The sequence below is a fragment of the Thermobia domestica genome, chromosome 1, assembly GCF_964235325.1.
Source record: "Thermobia domestica chromosome 1, izTheDome1.hap1.1, whole genome shotgun sequence".
Taxonomy (NCBI): Eukaryota; Metazoa; Arthropoda; class Insecta; order Zygentoma; family Lepismatidae; genus Thermobia; species Thermobia domestica.
Window position 1 is genome coordinate 31,298,970 of NC_137454.1, and position 15,330 is coordinate 31,314,299.

The 15,330-nt window shown below is 33.2% G+C and overlaps 1 protein-coding gene across 9 annotated transcripts in view; it reads left to right on the forward strand.

Moving 5' to 3' along the window:
• Positions 1-15,330, forward strand: part of Pabp2 (poly(A) binding protein nuclear 1) — a 75,456-nt gene that overhangs the window by 51,900 nt on the left and 8,226 nt on the right. For 7 of the 9 annotated variants that reach the window (XM_081756344.1, XM_081756361.1, XM_081756352.1 and 4 more), the window contains one exon: positions 557-12,880. The exons of the other annotated variants lie outside the window; for them this stretch is intronic. In XM_081756344.1, the coding sequence (XP_081612470.1) occupies positions 557-599 (43 nt within the window). In that variant the 3' untranslated portion in view covers positions 600-12,880. Of the gene's footprint in view, positions 1-556; positions 12,881-15,330 lie in introns of those variants that run through there. 9 annotated transcript variants of the gene reach the window in all.

A 15,330-nucleotide genomic window follows, 5' to 3' on the forward strand; every position in this document is an offset into this window, starting at 1 on the left:
GTGTAAACGAAATGCAAACAGTTTAAAATTGGTACTGGTAAATTAATATTTCCTGAATTATTACTTTGCAACGGATGATTCCTTACGTGCATATTTAATAAGCTTTGCCGCGAGCAAGTTCATCGAAGGAGATTTAGGCTTTATCATGAGAAAAGTTTTCGTGAGCGTTACTCTTGTTTTCCGGATATGAAGTCGCATCTAATTCTTCCCATTTCAAATAGTAAATGTAATTCGCTAATGACCGGTAAGAGAGAACAATCATATACATGGAATATATTTTTTTTTTAACTATGAAATAACATTAAATCTGTAAACGTTTATCTGATTTGCATTATATTTATTTTAAAAGTTTGGAGTCAAAACATTCCAAAATTCAAGAAGTTTTCGTTAAATTTCAGTTCAAATTCAATAATTCGTTTTTATTTTGTTACAATATGAAGTCATCACAAATATTTATAATCACGTTTAAGTTTGTATATGGCCTCTTGATGAAGAGTGCTTTTAGAGTTCTTTTTTGTTTTATGTCTGTAATGTTTCCATATTTAATCTGTGCTAGGTTCAGTATTGGAAGAAGTTTCGCATCTCCAAGATTTCAGTAACGACAGCTGATTATATATTGCATCAAGTGATTATTTTATGTTTGTGTGCAGCTCTATATTAAAATAAATAAATAATAAACAATTAAGAGAAACTTTAAACACAGTTATACACAGTCGAGTGATGATGTTTTGACGTTTCCCGTAAGAGATCACCATAAATACAGCACCACAAAGTAAGGTTTGTGGTTTGCAGTGTATGTGTTTTTCTTCTTTGGGCTGCGTGTTAAGTGTTCGTGTGTGAGAACTGAAAATCGGGAAATTAGTCTTAACAATAAACTATATCGACTTTTTCTTGTGGTGTAATATTGATCATGTAAGACATTTGAAGCTGTGTAAGAGAAATGTAGGAATATCTTAGCAGATTTAATTAAAAACCTTCGGAAGTTTCAGAAGATAGGTGAAGAATGCATCTTAGTTTTTAGTGAAACCAACTGTATCCATGCATAGATACTATTTTTATCAACACTTTAAGAACATTATAAAGCAAGGTTTATTAATATTATTATTCGGTTCCCAGAGTAATTTTAAAGCTACTCTATATAATATATATATGTATGAGGAGAGACGTATTATTAATGCTTTTATATATATATAATATATTTAACATTGAGGACGTTAGTTATTTCTGCTAGCACAACGAGCTGTTTCTTTGCATTGTGGAATGTTTTCGTGTTAGCTTTTTGTCAATGGACAAGGGTTTCTTCGTAAGATACTTGCCTATAAAATTGAGAGCGTGTACCATATAATATTTTGTATGTTCACATGCACATAATTTTCATTTTCCTATTCAGTTGTATTGCAAGAAAGTAAATTTAACTAATTTCGATTAATTATTTTTACTTATTTCACAGTGACTGAGTATAGTTCTTGTATGCAGTGCATATTTTGAAACGTATCGCGCTCGTAATTTTTTCTTTATATTTTCGTGATTTTTATCTTGACGAGATCCTCTAATTAGCATAGTATGCGGGAGATAGACACAGCAATTGGTATTAATACAAGCTGTGAAGAAGCCAGTGTTGCTAGTCAGATACAAGCTGTTGGCCGGAAAAAATTAATTTGTGTTGTATCTGAGAGAATCCTATGTGGTGAGCATATCCGGTACAGTGGTTTATCTTCAGATAAAAATATTGAACTAACGTTTAGTTTCGTAATAAATTTTACGTTTTGGGGTGAAAAAGAAACCTTGATATAAAAGGTTAGAGTGAAAATAAGTGCTCATGAAGGATCAAGCAATGAACAAGGAACAGCAGCATCCTGACTACATTCGGGTTCCTTTAGCCCATTCAGTGATGGACAAAATATTAATTGTCTGTGTGTGGAGCCTTACATATTTTGAGGTCAGTACAATTAGTTTATTTCACTGTTGTACTGCGACGTTCAAATGAGAGTTCCTTGTGATCTTCCGAATTTTTCTGATGGATTCATTCTACTTTTAACATAAGTCAGGTATCAATATTAATATGATTTGCTTTGTTAGCAGGAGTTAGTTTGAGGCTTTTAGTAAAAGTGCATTAGGAGTTAATATATATCGTAAAGGCTGTTGTATTATTTCCGTTTCAAAGGCAGTAGCTTGTAGAAGATTGGGCCCAGCACTTTACAGGTTGGGGTGAAATTACATAGAATTTTGATAACCAGAAATAGTACGGTTCTATGTTTTTTACTGACCATCGATGCTACGCACGTAATTGGCGAAGAAGACATATTCTATGTATTTGTCCGCAGTACACAGTTCTAAAAGTGTTCTAACGGTTAAAGTAATGTATGGTTTAAGATTTGTACAAAATGTAGGACTGGGCTCACGAGTTGCCGAATGGCTAGCACGCAGGCTTTGACCACGAAATCCCTGGCTTAATTTCTGTGAGAATATTTATGGTCCGTATCCTTCGTTATATGTGGATCTCGCATGTTGCCTTTGTGAAAAAAGGATGTTTAATACAACAAAACATATACAAGTAAAGAAGTGTCTAAATATCAAAGCGGAATTGAAGATTACTTGCTCCTTGTCAGGCCTCGGTTCTGCCTCAGTTACAAAAGTTGCGTGTCTTATCATTGATCGAAGTAATCGGTAAAAAAAACTGGACAAATTCATCTTTTGTGTTTGGCAAGGCTGGGTATTTAGGCGAAATAAGCATTATTTAACTAGTTCCATAATAAAAAACATCCGTAGGTAATCAGTTTCCTGTTGACAAGTTGGGAGAACATTATTGATTTACATACCTATTTACTAGTAGTAGCTATCGGTGTAGCCTACTCACTCCCAGTTTATTGATTTGTGCTTTAAAAATAAAATAAAATTGTATGTTAAAATTCAGATTTACAGATGAATAATTTAATATTTGTTGGGTTGTAAAATATATATATAATTTATTTATAAATTATGAAATTAATTCTCACAGAAATAATTGTTTTCAGCAATAGAGAGAGAACGAATTATTTAATTATACTTTATCAGTTGTTTGTGACTGCGTAGTGGCTGCAGTTATTCCTCCTATATTGTCATGTTCTATGAGAGAACGATAGCCACCAATATGACATTGAAGTTGGAAAGATATCGAGTTCAAACGTATATAAAGTGCTTTGTATGTATAGTCACATGACGAGGATTTCGAACATGGTAACCTACCTTGGAGTTCTTTTATAATCGTTACTACTAGGAACTTGCAAGGGCTACAAAGTAAATGTAAATACGAGTGTGTCCAGATACCATTACAGGAGTACCATTAAAGTAGATCATATCATGTAAGAACATAGTATTATAATTGACTTTCAAGGGAGTGAGTGAGAAAAAATAACAGTAATATCAATCTTAATTTCAGTAAGAATTCGTCAGTGTTATGTTTCATTACTGTGTAATAAATCCGGTGTTCACACATAAACTTCCCGTATTGATCTTGAGAATTCGAGTAGTTATGCGTTTTAGAATAGTCACGCATAATTGAAGATGTACTTCAAAGAAAGAAGAAAAAGAAAAAGTTCGGCATTCTGACCTTTCCTTTTTCAATGTTTATCAAGCCTTTCTTCCTCACCAAATGAAAACAACACTTCAGAATGTCTATATTTTCCTTCAAACTGTGAAACTATTTACTTCTAATGATTTACAAATTTCTCGAGTTGACCAGTAAAAAATGTCACAGCATATTGAGTGTAACTTAAATCGAAAACATTGTTATATATTGTTATACATTATTATCTTTATTATAGAATGTCTATGAGGGAAAGGAATTTATACATTAAATTAACAAAATGATTTGTAGAAAATCAAAGGTTCTTTTGACCATTGCTCCTCTCCCCCGTCCTCCCTCACTATTTCCGTTCAGAAACTTTAGTACGGAGCACATTTGATGTCTCGTTTGACCTATACACTCTCACAAGTGACGCATGCACACCGCTAGTTGTGTCCTACATTTAGATTAGTGGACACAATAACTGGGACATTTCTCCCGGCATCACCTTGACTGGTAGGAAAACAAAAGATTATTTACATTTTTAAAAATAGGACTCACTGTGTGCAATTTTCACTCAGTCTTTTTCTCCACTATTAACTTTTCGATATAGGTTTGAAATGTTAAAAATTTTGAGAATTTCAAGGAGCATTCTACTACTGGAAATAGAATACACTAATTTGTCTTGAATGTTCCATATGTTCCATGAGGACTTCTGTGGTTGATTTTATCTATATGTATATATATATATAGCGTCTTCAGGTACCCGATGCCTGGTACGTATGCTTCGTACTGGCGTTAGATCTAGGTCGAACTTGTGAAACCACGTTCAGATATCAAAACAGTTCAAATTAAATTTTAAAAAACAAACAGCAACATCGTATTTTTCGCAAGAATTACATATATACAGACAGAATTAAGCTTTTTGTTTATGGATTCATCCTTAGACAAGGAATTCGTCACGAATATTTTATAATCGTTGGTAGGCCATTTCCCACAAATTTATATATTACAGTCCCCGCTAAGTAATGTAGTTACCAGCTTTAACAACTTTCGTATACATATAACATAAATTCTTATAAAACAAAATATATCTCGGTATACACTCCTTCCCTGATTTCGTATCCTTCCAGCGTGACTTCTATCACACCATCAAGAATACAGTTCTTTATATTATCGCAACCACATAAAAAAAGTTTTTTTTTTTTTTTTTTTTTTTTTTTTTTTTCAAAGAGAGAAGTGTACATTGAGATGAGTTTTGGAATGTGAATTGATGTTATGTGCATTCTAGTAACGTGTCGAATAAACTACATCCATTTAACTTCTCAGGCAACGAATGAGTAACATAGCTTTACGAAAAATTAGTGAAATGAATGGGTAACGATATACCTAAAAATTTTAACCAGTACCTTACAATAGTTTTATAATATTAACGTACAGCACACATCTTTGACTGTAATAATATTTTTTGTGTCCTACTTATGAATTGTCAAATTTTCGGTTGCCGTGCTGCTTCCTTCTTTGTAGTCTAAAGTGAGGCGAGTTTAGTTAGTTAGAAAACTAAAGGATATGGACTCGTAAGATTAAGATCTTTTCGTAAAATACTGATTTATTCTTGTGTACTTATTGGGTAATTTCATTTTCTTGTTAATTCAGTAATTAAATACTGTTACAAGTACATGTTTTCATGAACAACTTTCTCACTATCTATGTATATGTGAAAATGAAAGATTCCCAGTTTATGAACAGGAAGTGATTATCAGCACTGGGTTTGTGCATTGTTTCTAATTTCCATATAACTTCCACGAACGTTGTAAGACAACTCATTAGCCCACCCACTCTCCTCATACTTTTAATTATTGTATCCTATTATGTACACTCATGTCCAAAATGATTGTCACATATCTATATCTGTCTTCTTGTAAGAATATAATTGGATAATGATTTTGCAGAGTACTTTTAATACTTACTATGTGTATAATCAGGAAATGTATATTTGTGGTAAATTTCATAGGAAAAGAATTATAAATACGAAAATCAGAATGAGTAAAACAAAATGATGTTAAATGTACAAAAAAGTTCTATTTTCGTTTTATTGTTCTTACTTACTGCTCTTTTGACATGAAATTTGCCACATACATGTCTTTGCCTATTATACACATACTAACATTATAAGAAATACCGGGCAAATTCGTTATCAAATTATATTCCTACAACATATTTACAGACATGCGACAATAATTTTGGATTTGAGTGTACAATTCTTTCATTTGTGCCTTGATTTTTAGCAGTTTTTGTTTATACTTTATTTACTTCAAATGATCCCAGGAAAGCATATTTGGACGCAGCTAGTTCTATAAATAATATAATGTCTGTTTGTCTAATGATGATAGCACAAAAGCACCGAACATTCAGAAAATTCTATTCGTCAGTAGGACTCGCGTAAAAGAGATGAGTAACGCTTAATATTATTCTGTCTTTACTGTTCGTAACACTTTCTCATTGGTTTTTCATTCCAAAGCTGATTTTCTGTATTCCTTTTCACACCCACATTTTGAAATACCATTTCTTTCTCTTACGTCTAATAAGTGAAAACTAAAAAAGAAAAATGTACAAAATAAATAATTAGGAAAGGTCTGTCAAACATATCGACAACTTTTTAATATTGCTGTATTTTGGTTACACCTGTGATAGGTTGAAAATGTAGTGGGGTCTTAATTAGGAAGCTTTTTTTTTTTTTTTTAAATCGCAAATTTTTTTTCCTTTCCGGAAGTCACATATCATTTATTGCTTCTTATTTCGAATACTAAATGTGTCCACTATATTTTCGAGAAACTGAGGATTGGGAAATATTCAAAAATCGTGGAATTATGTATTATGCTGTTTAAGGAAATGATTCAGAGCAATGGCGGGAAATGTATTTTTCATTTCCATATTGAACATCATCACGAGTAACAAAAAAAAAAAAAAAAAAAAGTTTTGAGTAAATTATTTTCCGTACACAATCCGTGCTCTCTGTTTTTACATGTGACCGAACATCATACGAATAATAAATTCGGGACGTATAAAATGGCGAGACGCATCAAGTTCTATTGGGAGACTTACCAGAAGGTGGAAAGATATAATATAAAACAGAATTTAATGGAGAAATCTAATGGATGTTTCATTTCTGTAGTGATTTATGAACTTTTGGATTCCGTGATCCAGAAATTCCCAACCCTTATATATTGATGATACAATTTATTGACACATTTAATTGATTCGCTCGTAATAAACTATAATGGTACCGTATAAGATATTATTAACTTTCTATATGGAATTGAACATGGTTGCAGGCATTCATAAGTACAGTCTCCTAAATTAATTTATTGGTAAAAGAATGGTTGTATGGAAAAAGTAGTGTATCGTAAAAAGACTATACTTAATCCTTCGGAGTGGCTACACCGGTTAGGAAAGGTTGCTTTAATCGATAATAATTAGTTTCTATGCATAACTATTCGAATCCTAAAGATCAGTGCACATAACTACTTTCTTGGACTAATGTATGATGCGTAATACGAATGCTGTCCAAAAAGTAACAGACGTTCTGAAATAAAAAATAAAAAAAAAGTAACAGAATGAACATACCAAACTGTATTATATACATTTGAAAGGTACACACTTATTCTAATTTCCATATAATCGCCATGCAAATTAAGACACTTACCGTACCGTGGCACAAGTTTTTCAATACAGTCGCAGTAGAAATCTGCTGCCTGCGATATTTCAACCACTGGCTTATAGCGGCGTGCAGTTCGGCGTCAGTATCAAAGCATCGTGTAGCGAGCCATGTTTTCATCTTTGGAAATAGATGGTAGACGCTCGGCGCCAAATCGGAGCTGTATTGGTGGGTGATCGAACACCTTCCATCCCAAGCCACCCAAGAGCTCTCGGGTACGCATGGCTGTGTTGACGTGCGTTGTCTTGGAAAAAAAATATATATATATATATATATATTATGTCCGTACACTTCACACAGTTTGCGATGGTTTTCAATTATTATTATTATTATTATTATTATTATTTTTTTTTTTTTTTCAACAGAAACCTAATCACAGAACACACCTCATAACAGGCGGCATTTTCTATTGCAGCGCACATTGTAATACGTCACAGTCTTCACACTACCATAGCTGAATACGTACTGAGTGCTGCAACGTTCTGACACTAGCCCCGCTCACTGCCGCGATAGGCCAAAACGTCTGGTACTTTCTGGACAGCCCTCATATATAGAAATGCATTATGCAACAGACCTTGGGCTATTAGAATTTTTCGAACATGATGTAAATGCTGCGATAATTCTTCGACATATCTATGCATTTATGTTATACTATATACAATTCGCAAAGCTATGTTTTGCATGTGAAAATAATGATTGCAGAATAAAGTGTGTTGGATCCATGCAAAGAAAGGGTACTGTTACCAGCAGTTTACAAGAAAAACAAAAATTTGCAGTGTTAAATCATTTGTACAGAGTATGTGTGTCATTGAGTTACGGGTTACTGTTGTGTTGTCAATTGGGCACTATTTCATGTTTATAAGCTTTGTGATTTTTAGATAACGTTTCATTGTGGATATTCTCATTAAGTATTGAGCTGATACTTTGACTTATTTTGAGCATAGTGCGTGCTTCATGCGCTATATAGAGTATCATTAATAGCAAAAAGTGGAAATAATGAGAGTAGCTAATAGGTTTTCGGTTTTCTCGTTCCAAGTGAGCATCAAAATAAACCTATATAATTAAAAAATATATATTAATGATTTAAATAGTGGTAGTTCTTCGATTACACGAACATTCTCGTGTGTTAATTCTAGTGCATTCTTTAAGGGCAAATATTTATGCTTGAAGAAATTTACCGTTTTTTACGATGGTAAATTAACTTTTTTTATGATTACATTTTTAAACGGACCTACGTGTTTAAGATTTGAAATGCAAGTATGCGCAAGGACAAGTGGGAATGTCGTTTTGCATTAACTATATTTTTTTCTTTCTTTGGAGTTTAACTTGTTAGCTAACTTGACTCTGTTTATTTCTAGCGTCATGTTATAGAAGTGTGCTTTATTTACCTTTTTTTTTTTTTTTTTTTAAACAATAGTTTGTTTAGTGACGAAAGTTGACAATTCGTACGACGTGTTGAAAATATGTTTTGTGATTACCTGAAGGTTTATCAGCATATTGTGTACAGCTTTCTTATCCTAACTGCTGCATGGCTTGAAATTAGGTGACTTCAGTTTTTCGTGTTGAAAGAAGAAAAGCTACACGGGGGGTGCGAATTTTACTAGAACGTTCTTTTCTGTGTGGACAGAAGCCAGTTTTAGTGGACTTTGTTGGGAGAAATAAAACTGAAAGTAACTCATTGGAAGTTGATAAGCACTGTCGAATACTACTGTGAGAATTGTTTGGTATGTTAAATAAGAATACGGAAAGAAAATCCTTAGTACTGAGAGAAGTACAGGATTGTATACAGATTCGGTTTGTACTGCAAAGAGTATTATTAAATCATGAGACCTCAGTTTTAGAGAGAAGGGTATTAGAAATATGCCTTAAAAGTTGTAGATACAAGCACGAACTTGTTTATGATGTGTGATTGTTAATGTGATTCCCTCGCAGTTGATTGGAACATATGAAAATGGATAGAGAAATAACTATTAAAATGCATTCTGTAGAAAAGCGATAGTATGTATAATTTGACTTCCAAGAGCATTTTATATCGGATTGAATAGTGGTCAGGTGGCGAGTTCTTTCCTCTTAAATTAACATTAAATAACAAGAAAGGAACAGTATTGTGTATGTTCGCATGCACAGTGACCATTAACACATTTTATAAGTGGACTGTGCAATTATTTTTGAATACCAGTGATACGTTATACTGTACAGGAATGTGAAAACAGTCACATGCATTCTGTGTATTAAGGAGAAATCATAATTTTTTAAAATGAGAATTTGATTAATTCATTGTCAGTTCATGTATATACCCAGTTTTCTCTTCATGGCCAGTGATGAACGGGATTGCTTCCTATGCGAGTGACCCGGTGAGTGCTGTTGCTTTTAAGCTGTAGATCCGCCTTGTACAGCCTCTGTTCTGCAAAGATCTGTTAAACTACCAATGTATATCCATTTAATGATAACATATTGCCTTTCTTTGAATGGTTGGAAATCTTCGATGTATGTAAATATATACTTGTCTAAAGTTTTTTTTTTTTTTCTTTACCCAGCAGAACTAGATAGTCATTAAGTCAATGGTGGGCTATTTGCTTTCTAGTGGTTTATGAGTATATGATAGCGAGAAAATTAATGAGCTGGAGTGAAAGAATAAACGGAAATTAAGATCAGGGATACTTTGTACATAAAAACTGACTATTAATGACAATATTGTCCAAATATTCACTTTCAAACATCTTTTGTTAATCTTCCTGTCTAGAACTTTGACATCTTAATAGTCAAGAGGCTAGTTCCCTTCCACTGGGCAACTTTCTCAGTTGATGGGTGGCTGTATGAATCATCTTAAGCCAACCAAGCGAAGGCCAGTTAGATAAGGGGAGTGGGGGAGGAGAGGTAGCTTACAACACGCGGTTAATCTTTCAGCTGCAAGTTGGAATAGCAGATCGGGCGCTCGGCGCGACTTCATGGATCAGTCATTACGGTTCTGCCAGAAATAGAGTTTTCATTTTAATTCTATCCTAGATGGCACGATATTAACACTCCTAAAACAGTAATTATGGTAAAAGTAATGAAATTATTTTTACATACCTTGCGTGTTCTGTTCCCCTTCGGAATCAATTTCTTTCTTTCCTATATTTCATTCACTTGGACTGCTGTGAACTTCTGGGCAAATAGTTTGAAATAGAAGGCGCGTGTGAAAATTTTTACATCTTATTTAATCCTCTTCGTTAACAAAAATAATTAGCAGTCGCAGGAATCCATCAGATGAAATATAGGAAGGGACTAAAATGATACCAAACAGGAAGAGAATATTCAATCTGAGATAAAATAGTGAAATTATATTAGTACAAGTGGCATAAGATAAAATTAAATCATTAACGTTTTATAATAAATGTTGTCTTAAAACAAACAAATAATAGTTGTCCGTAGGCATGCACATGAGAAAGGGAGGAGTCCATCTAATATTTTGTACTCTACAAAAGTTTCATTGAATAGTGCAATTTTAAACAGCACATCAATAGGATACATAGTTTTTGCCTAAATCGGAAGTCTGCGTAAAATTATAGTTCCAGTGTAATCGTACTAAACTCATCGGCTAGCAAGATTACACACTGTGTACTTGTATTAGGCATCTCATATTTTATAATTGAACATTAAAGTGAGTATCAGTTCCAGATGATACGAGGCGTACATGGTTAAGTTGCTGAATTCCAGGATGTTTCAGTGAACTTCTAATAAGCAGTACTGTTGCAGACAAACTTCGAGATCTGTTGCTCCAACCACTACCCATTGTCCCCCACACAAAGCTCGGTTGATCTTAGGCAGAACATGCGCTGTCATTCTCTTCACTGTTGCCATACTTCCGTAACACTTGTATAGACCCTATGGAAAGAAACAAAATTCATCATTAACAAAAAAAAAAAAAAAAAAAAAAAAAAAATAAATAAATAAATAAATAAATAAATAAATAAATGAAACGGACAACAAAGAGATGTAGCAACGTTGATTTTTAGGTAACGGGGTTCATAAATCTCTTAACAAATGTCGCCAAGAACAGGAGGGAGAGTTTTGAAGACTTTCCAGACTCCAGGAAACAAATACCTTTATGTCTGCTAGTATAAATTTTATTAGTCCTCTTAAACTCGGAAAATTGTCACCAAGATAGTTCGAAAAGAGGGTAGGAATAATTTGCCCTTGAATAGTGTTACGGAACTCATGCTCATTACATACAGTCAAAATGAAGATATGAAAATTTACCTAGCTATACCATAAATAGCTAAGGTGGATTCGCGGAGCAAATATTTCATTCGGACAAGATTAAACATACTAACTTTTTTTTTATTAGATTTCAGTTTAGCATTCCTTTCAGCAGTGAGGATATATAAAAATGAACCTACAGCTTAATGTTGGATCCGAACCATATAAGCTCCCGCCGTGAATCGAACTTGGTCTCCCACCCTGAAGGCGCGTGCGCTAACCGGTTAGCCCCGAGGGAGCTCTTAACATACTATAAGTACTATTCCCGAATTGGCAACTCGTCTGCGGATATTTTCATATTAGCTTCATATCAGGTTAACTATGATGCTGAAGATGAAGTAAATTAGTTAAATATATACAGTGATTTAGTTGGTTGACGGCTAAAGTCTCTCATGAAATGTTTTAATCATGAGCATAGTAAGAAGTCAAAGCACTCTTGCTTTTTTTATCCGTGTAAAATACATCCAATATCTTGTGGTGCTTAAATACCGAATGATAACTACTTCAAACAGAAGAATCAGATTTAATATGAACTTTCTGCTCTATATCAGAGAAGAAATTTAAACAGTTTGTAACGCCAACAAACTGTCCGAAGTTTCGTGATTAACTGTATTTTATTCTCCCTTGAAATATTTTGTTTAGCTTCTGGCATGTAATGAGATGCACACTGAAACAACCTAGTATAAGTTACTTCATTATACAGGTTTTCATACGCAAAGGATTTCATTACGTGTAAATGTGTACAAGTCGCGAGTTCTCACGCCATGAATTCATGAGATTGGACATTCGGCATGGTAGTAGGCATAAATCCATGTGCAAAGATTACCTTGAGATACTTCAGTTTCGTGAATTATTTCAGTCCTAGTAAATCGTATTCCATGAGCCTTTTTGTTCATTAATGTGTGCACAAGAAAATATCGAAACGAAAGTTAATATTTTGCGATCACTTTTAGTAGTGTCATGATCAGGGCCGGCCCAAGGAAATGCGATTTTGAGGGGGGCGCCGAAATGAGGAAAAGTATAAAAAGTAATATGGTAAAAATTTAAATGTTCATGTAATTTTGAATGTAAATTAGCCATTTAAATATGCTAATAACTTTTGTTCAACAAATAAAAATGTTGCTTAAAAGCATTAGAGGGTTTTCTATATCCATTTTGAAGTAAGGGGCGCCAAAACTCATTCTTGTACACACAACATTTTGCTCTTAGGCCGGTTCTGGTCATCATAATTGAAAGGACAAAACTAGTCTTTTCAAGGCACTTGAATTTATTTTGCTATAAAATAGAGGCAATTTGTTATATTTGTATAAATCACAATTACGTGTTTCCGTGTAAAAACAAAGAAACAAACTTTTTTTTTAAAAAAAGAAATTAAATATTTAATGTCCTTTGATAATATCATCTTGCAGACTAATGGAAATGGATAGATGCAAGTAATCATTGAATATTATCTGGTGTTTCGCGATCAGTAAGCTCATAGCGTGGAATCCCGAATTTTGTTTAAGATATTTTGTGATTTCGAGTATTATCAAGCAACAGGTAATCAAGAAGTGTCAGATCAGGCTTAAAATAATACTTTAAAAATTGCTGCGGTAGTTTTCTTTGCGCAGACTATTGCATTATATGCAGTTGGTTATGACAAGATTTTGTCATACCAAATAATGAGTAAAAAATGTCGGGACTTTGACACACAGTAACATTGGTATTATTACTTATGTCTATTAGTATTACCTCCATTGTTTTCCGTAATGTAAAGATTATTAAATTGTAGTAGAATAGTGAGAAACGTCCTCGAACAGTGACGATATTTTAATTTCTGAAATTTCATTCTCCTGAGTGGTTAACATTTCCGCGTATGGTCCCGCATTCAATTCTCCTGGAGGCCAATCTCTCATTTGCGTAGTTTGTATTGTGCACATTAAGGTGAACCGAAACAGTTCGTAAAGTATTAGAAAACTTGGCAGCATTCCCAATGTGGGAACTTGTATGATTTTTAATGAGAAAATAACTAACGCACATGTGAAGTGTTTCAAAAGACATATTCCGTGAATGCGTTAATATTATTACCTAAACTGAAGTTACTTATCTTCAAACCATTGCAGTAAGATGTTCTTTGCTGTAGAAATCATTATCTTTGGTAGTACAAACCATTTTTAAGTCTATGTATTGTTTGACGTTAAAGAAAAAGCTGTATCACTAATATTTTATGAAACTTGCGTGCTACTTTTTTCATACAAGTAATGTATTTTATTATTTAATGCCTGTAATATAATAATATAAATCTGTATAACGAATATGTATGCATATGTAATGTAAATGGATGTTCCTCAGTGTTATAAGGCAGATGTGTAGCTGTTGGACTTTTAAAAAAAAAATGCCTCTTGTAACATCTGAATAAATGCAGGTTTTCTGTAGTTTTGTATGCACTGAGCAAGTTTTAATTTACTGGAATCTAGCAATGGAGACGTTATTGATGGTTTATTGATTAGTATTTTAATACTGTCAGGAGGAATAAAAAAAATTACAAGCATAATGATGTTAAGAATTGTAATATAAAGAAACCTGATCCTGTCAAACTTCGGAAAACTTTACGTCTGTATATAGAATTCTGATCAAACTTCCCACTCTTGATTCCCCCTAACAGCAAAATAAAAGTGGCATATGATTGGATATTTCCATACATTGGCTGCTCAACCAAAATTCTGATAAGTTTCTATAGTTGTGAAGCTGTTTTTCTAGGTTCTTTCCTGCAATTCAGCTTCAGTCACACTAAAACTAGTAAATGATCCGGATAAGTACCTAAAAACCGAATAGTTATGATACGCAAATGTCTTTTCAGAACATTTATCTAACTCGGGTATATATGGTTTTGAAAGAAGAATCACATCATCATAACAGCTAATTGAATATAAAGAAATGATTTTGGGAAGATACCCGGTTGCCTTTAATCAGGATGATTTTTGAGCTTAAATTATGTAGATGTTTGGCTATTCACATACTAGTGTATGGCATTTCAGTGGCAGTAACTCAATTATGAGAATCTACATATTCATTGACTTTACAAAACTATATCGTATTTAAAACTTTCACAATTTTCTGCTGCTGTGGTGTGGAGAAAAAAGTTGTTTTAAAGAATTTTCGATTTTGTTCCAGAAGTTGGGTAAAATTAACCTAAATTTATATTGGCTTTCGTTGTTTAAGTAATGAAATATGTAGATTCTTACAATTTAGTTTTGCCACTGAGGTGCTGCACACTAGAATGTGAATAGCCAAACAACAATACAATTTAAACTTAAAAATTACCCTGATAAAAGACAATCGATTATCTTGCCAGAAATAAAGATGAAAAATAAAAAAAAAAAAAAAAAATTCAAGTTAATATTGTTAAATTACATCATTACCCCATGTGATGAAACCATAAAAATCGTATTTTGTAAAATCATTAATGTGAAAACAACTGATTTTTTCCCAGTGTGAATTCAAGCATCGTCCTATAAATCGTTTTTCCATGTACACTAGCCCACTTGCATTATTGTGGGAGCTTGTAATTTCGGATGTTTGAATGCAGTATTAACAGAGGTTTCAGTATGCGTAGTCAGGGCGTATGATCGTATTTCTGTATCTCTCCCCCAACCCTTTTTTAGTATTCGTCAACGAAGCATCTTTAAAATATCTTCGTAATGTTTCTAGCGTGTGTGTGCTGTATATGATTTCTATAGGAGCTCTACTCATGTGCTCCTTTGATTTTCATATACCTTTTGAGAGTTCCCTTTTATTTAAATAAGTAGCAACCTGGGCATTGGTGTATGTTAAAATGTCAAATTAC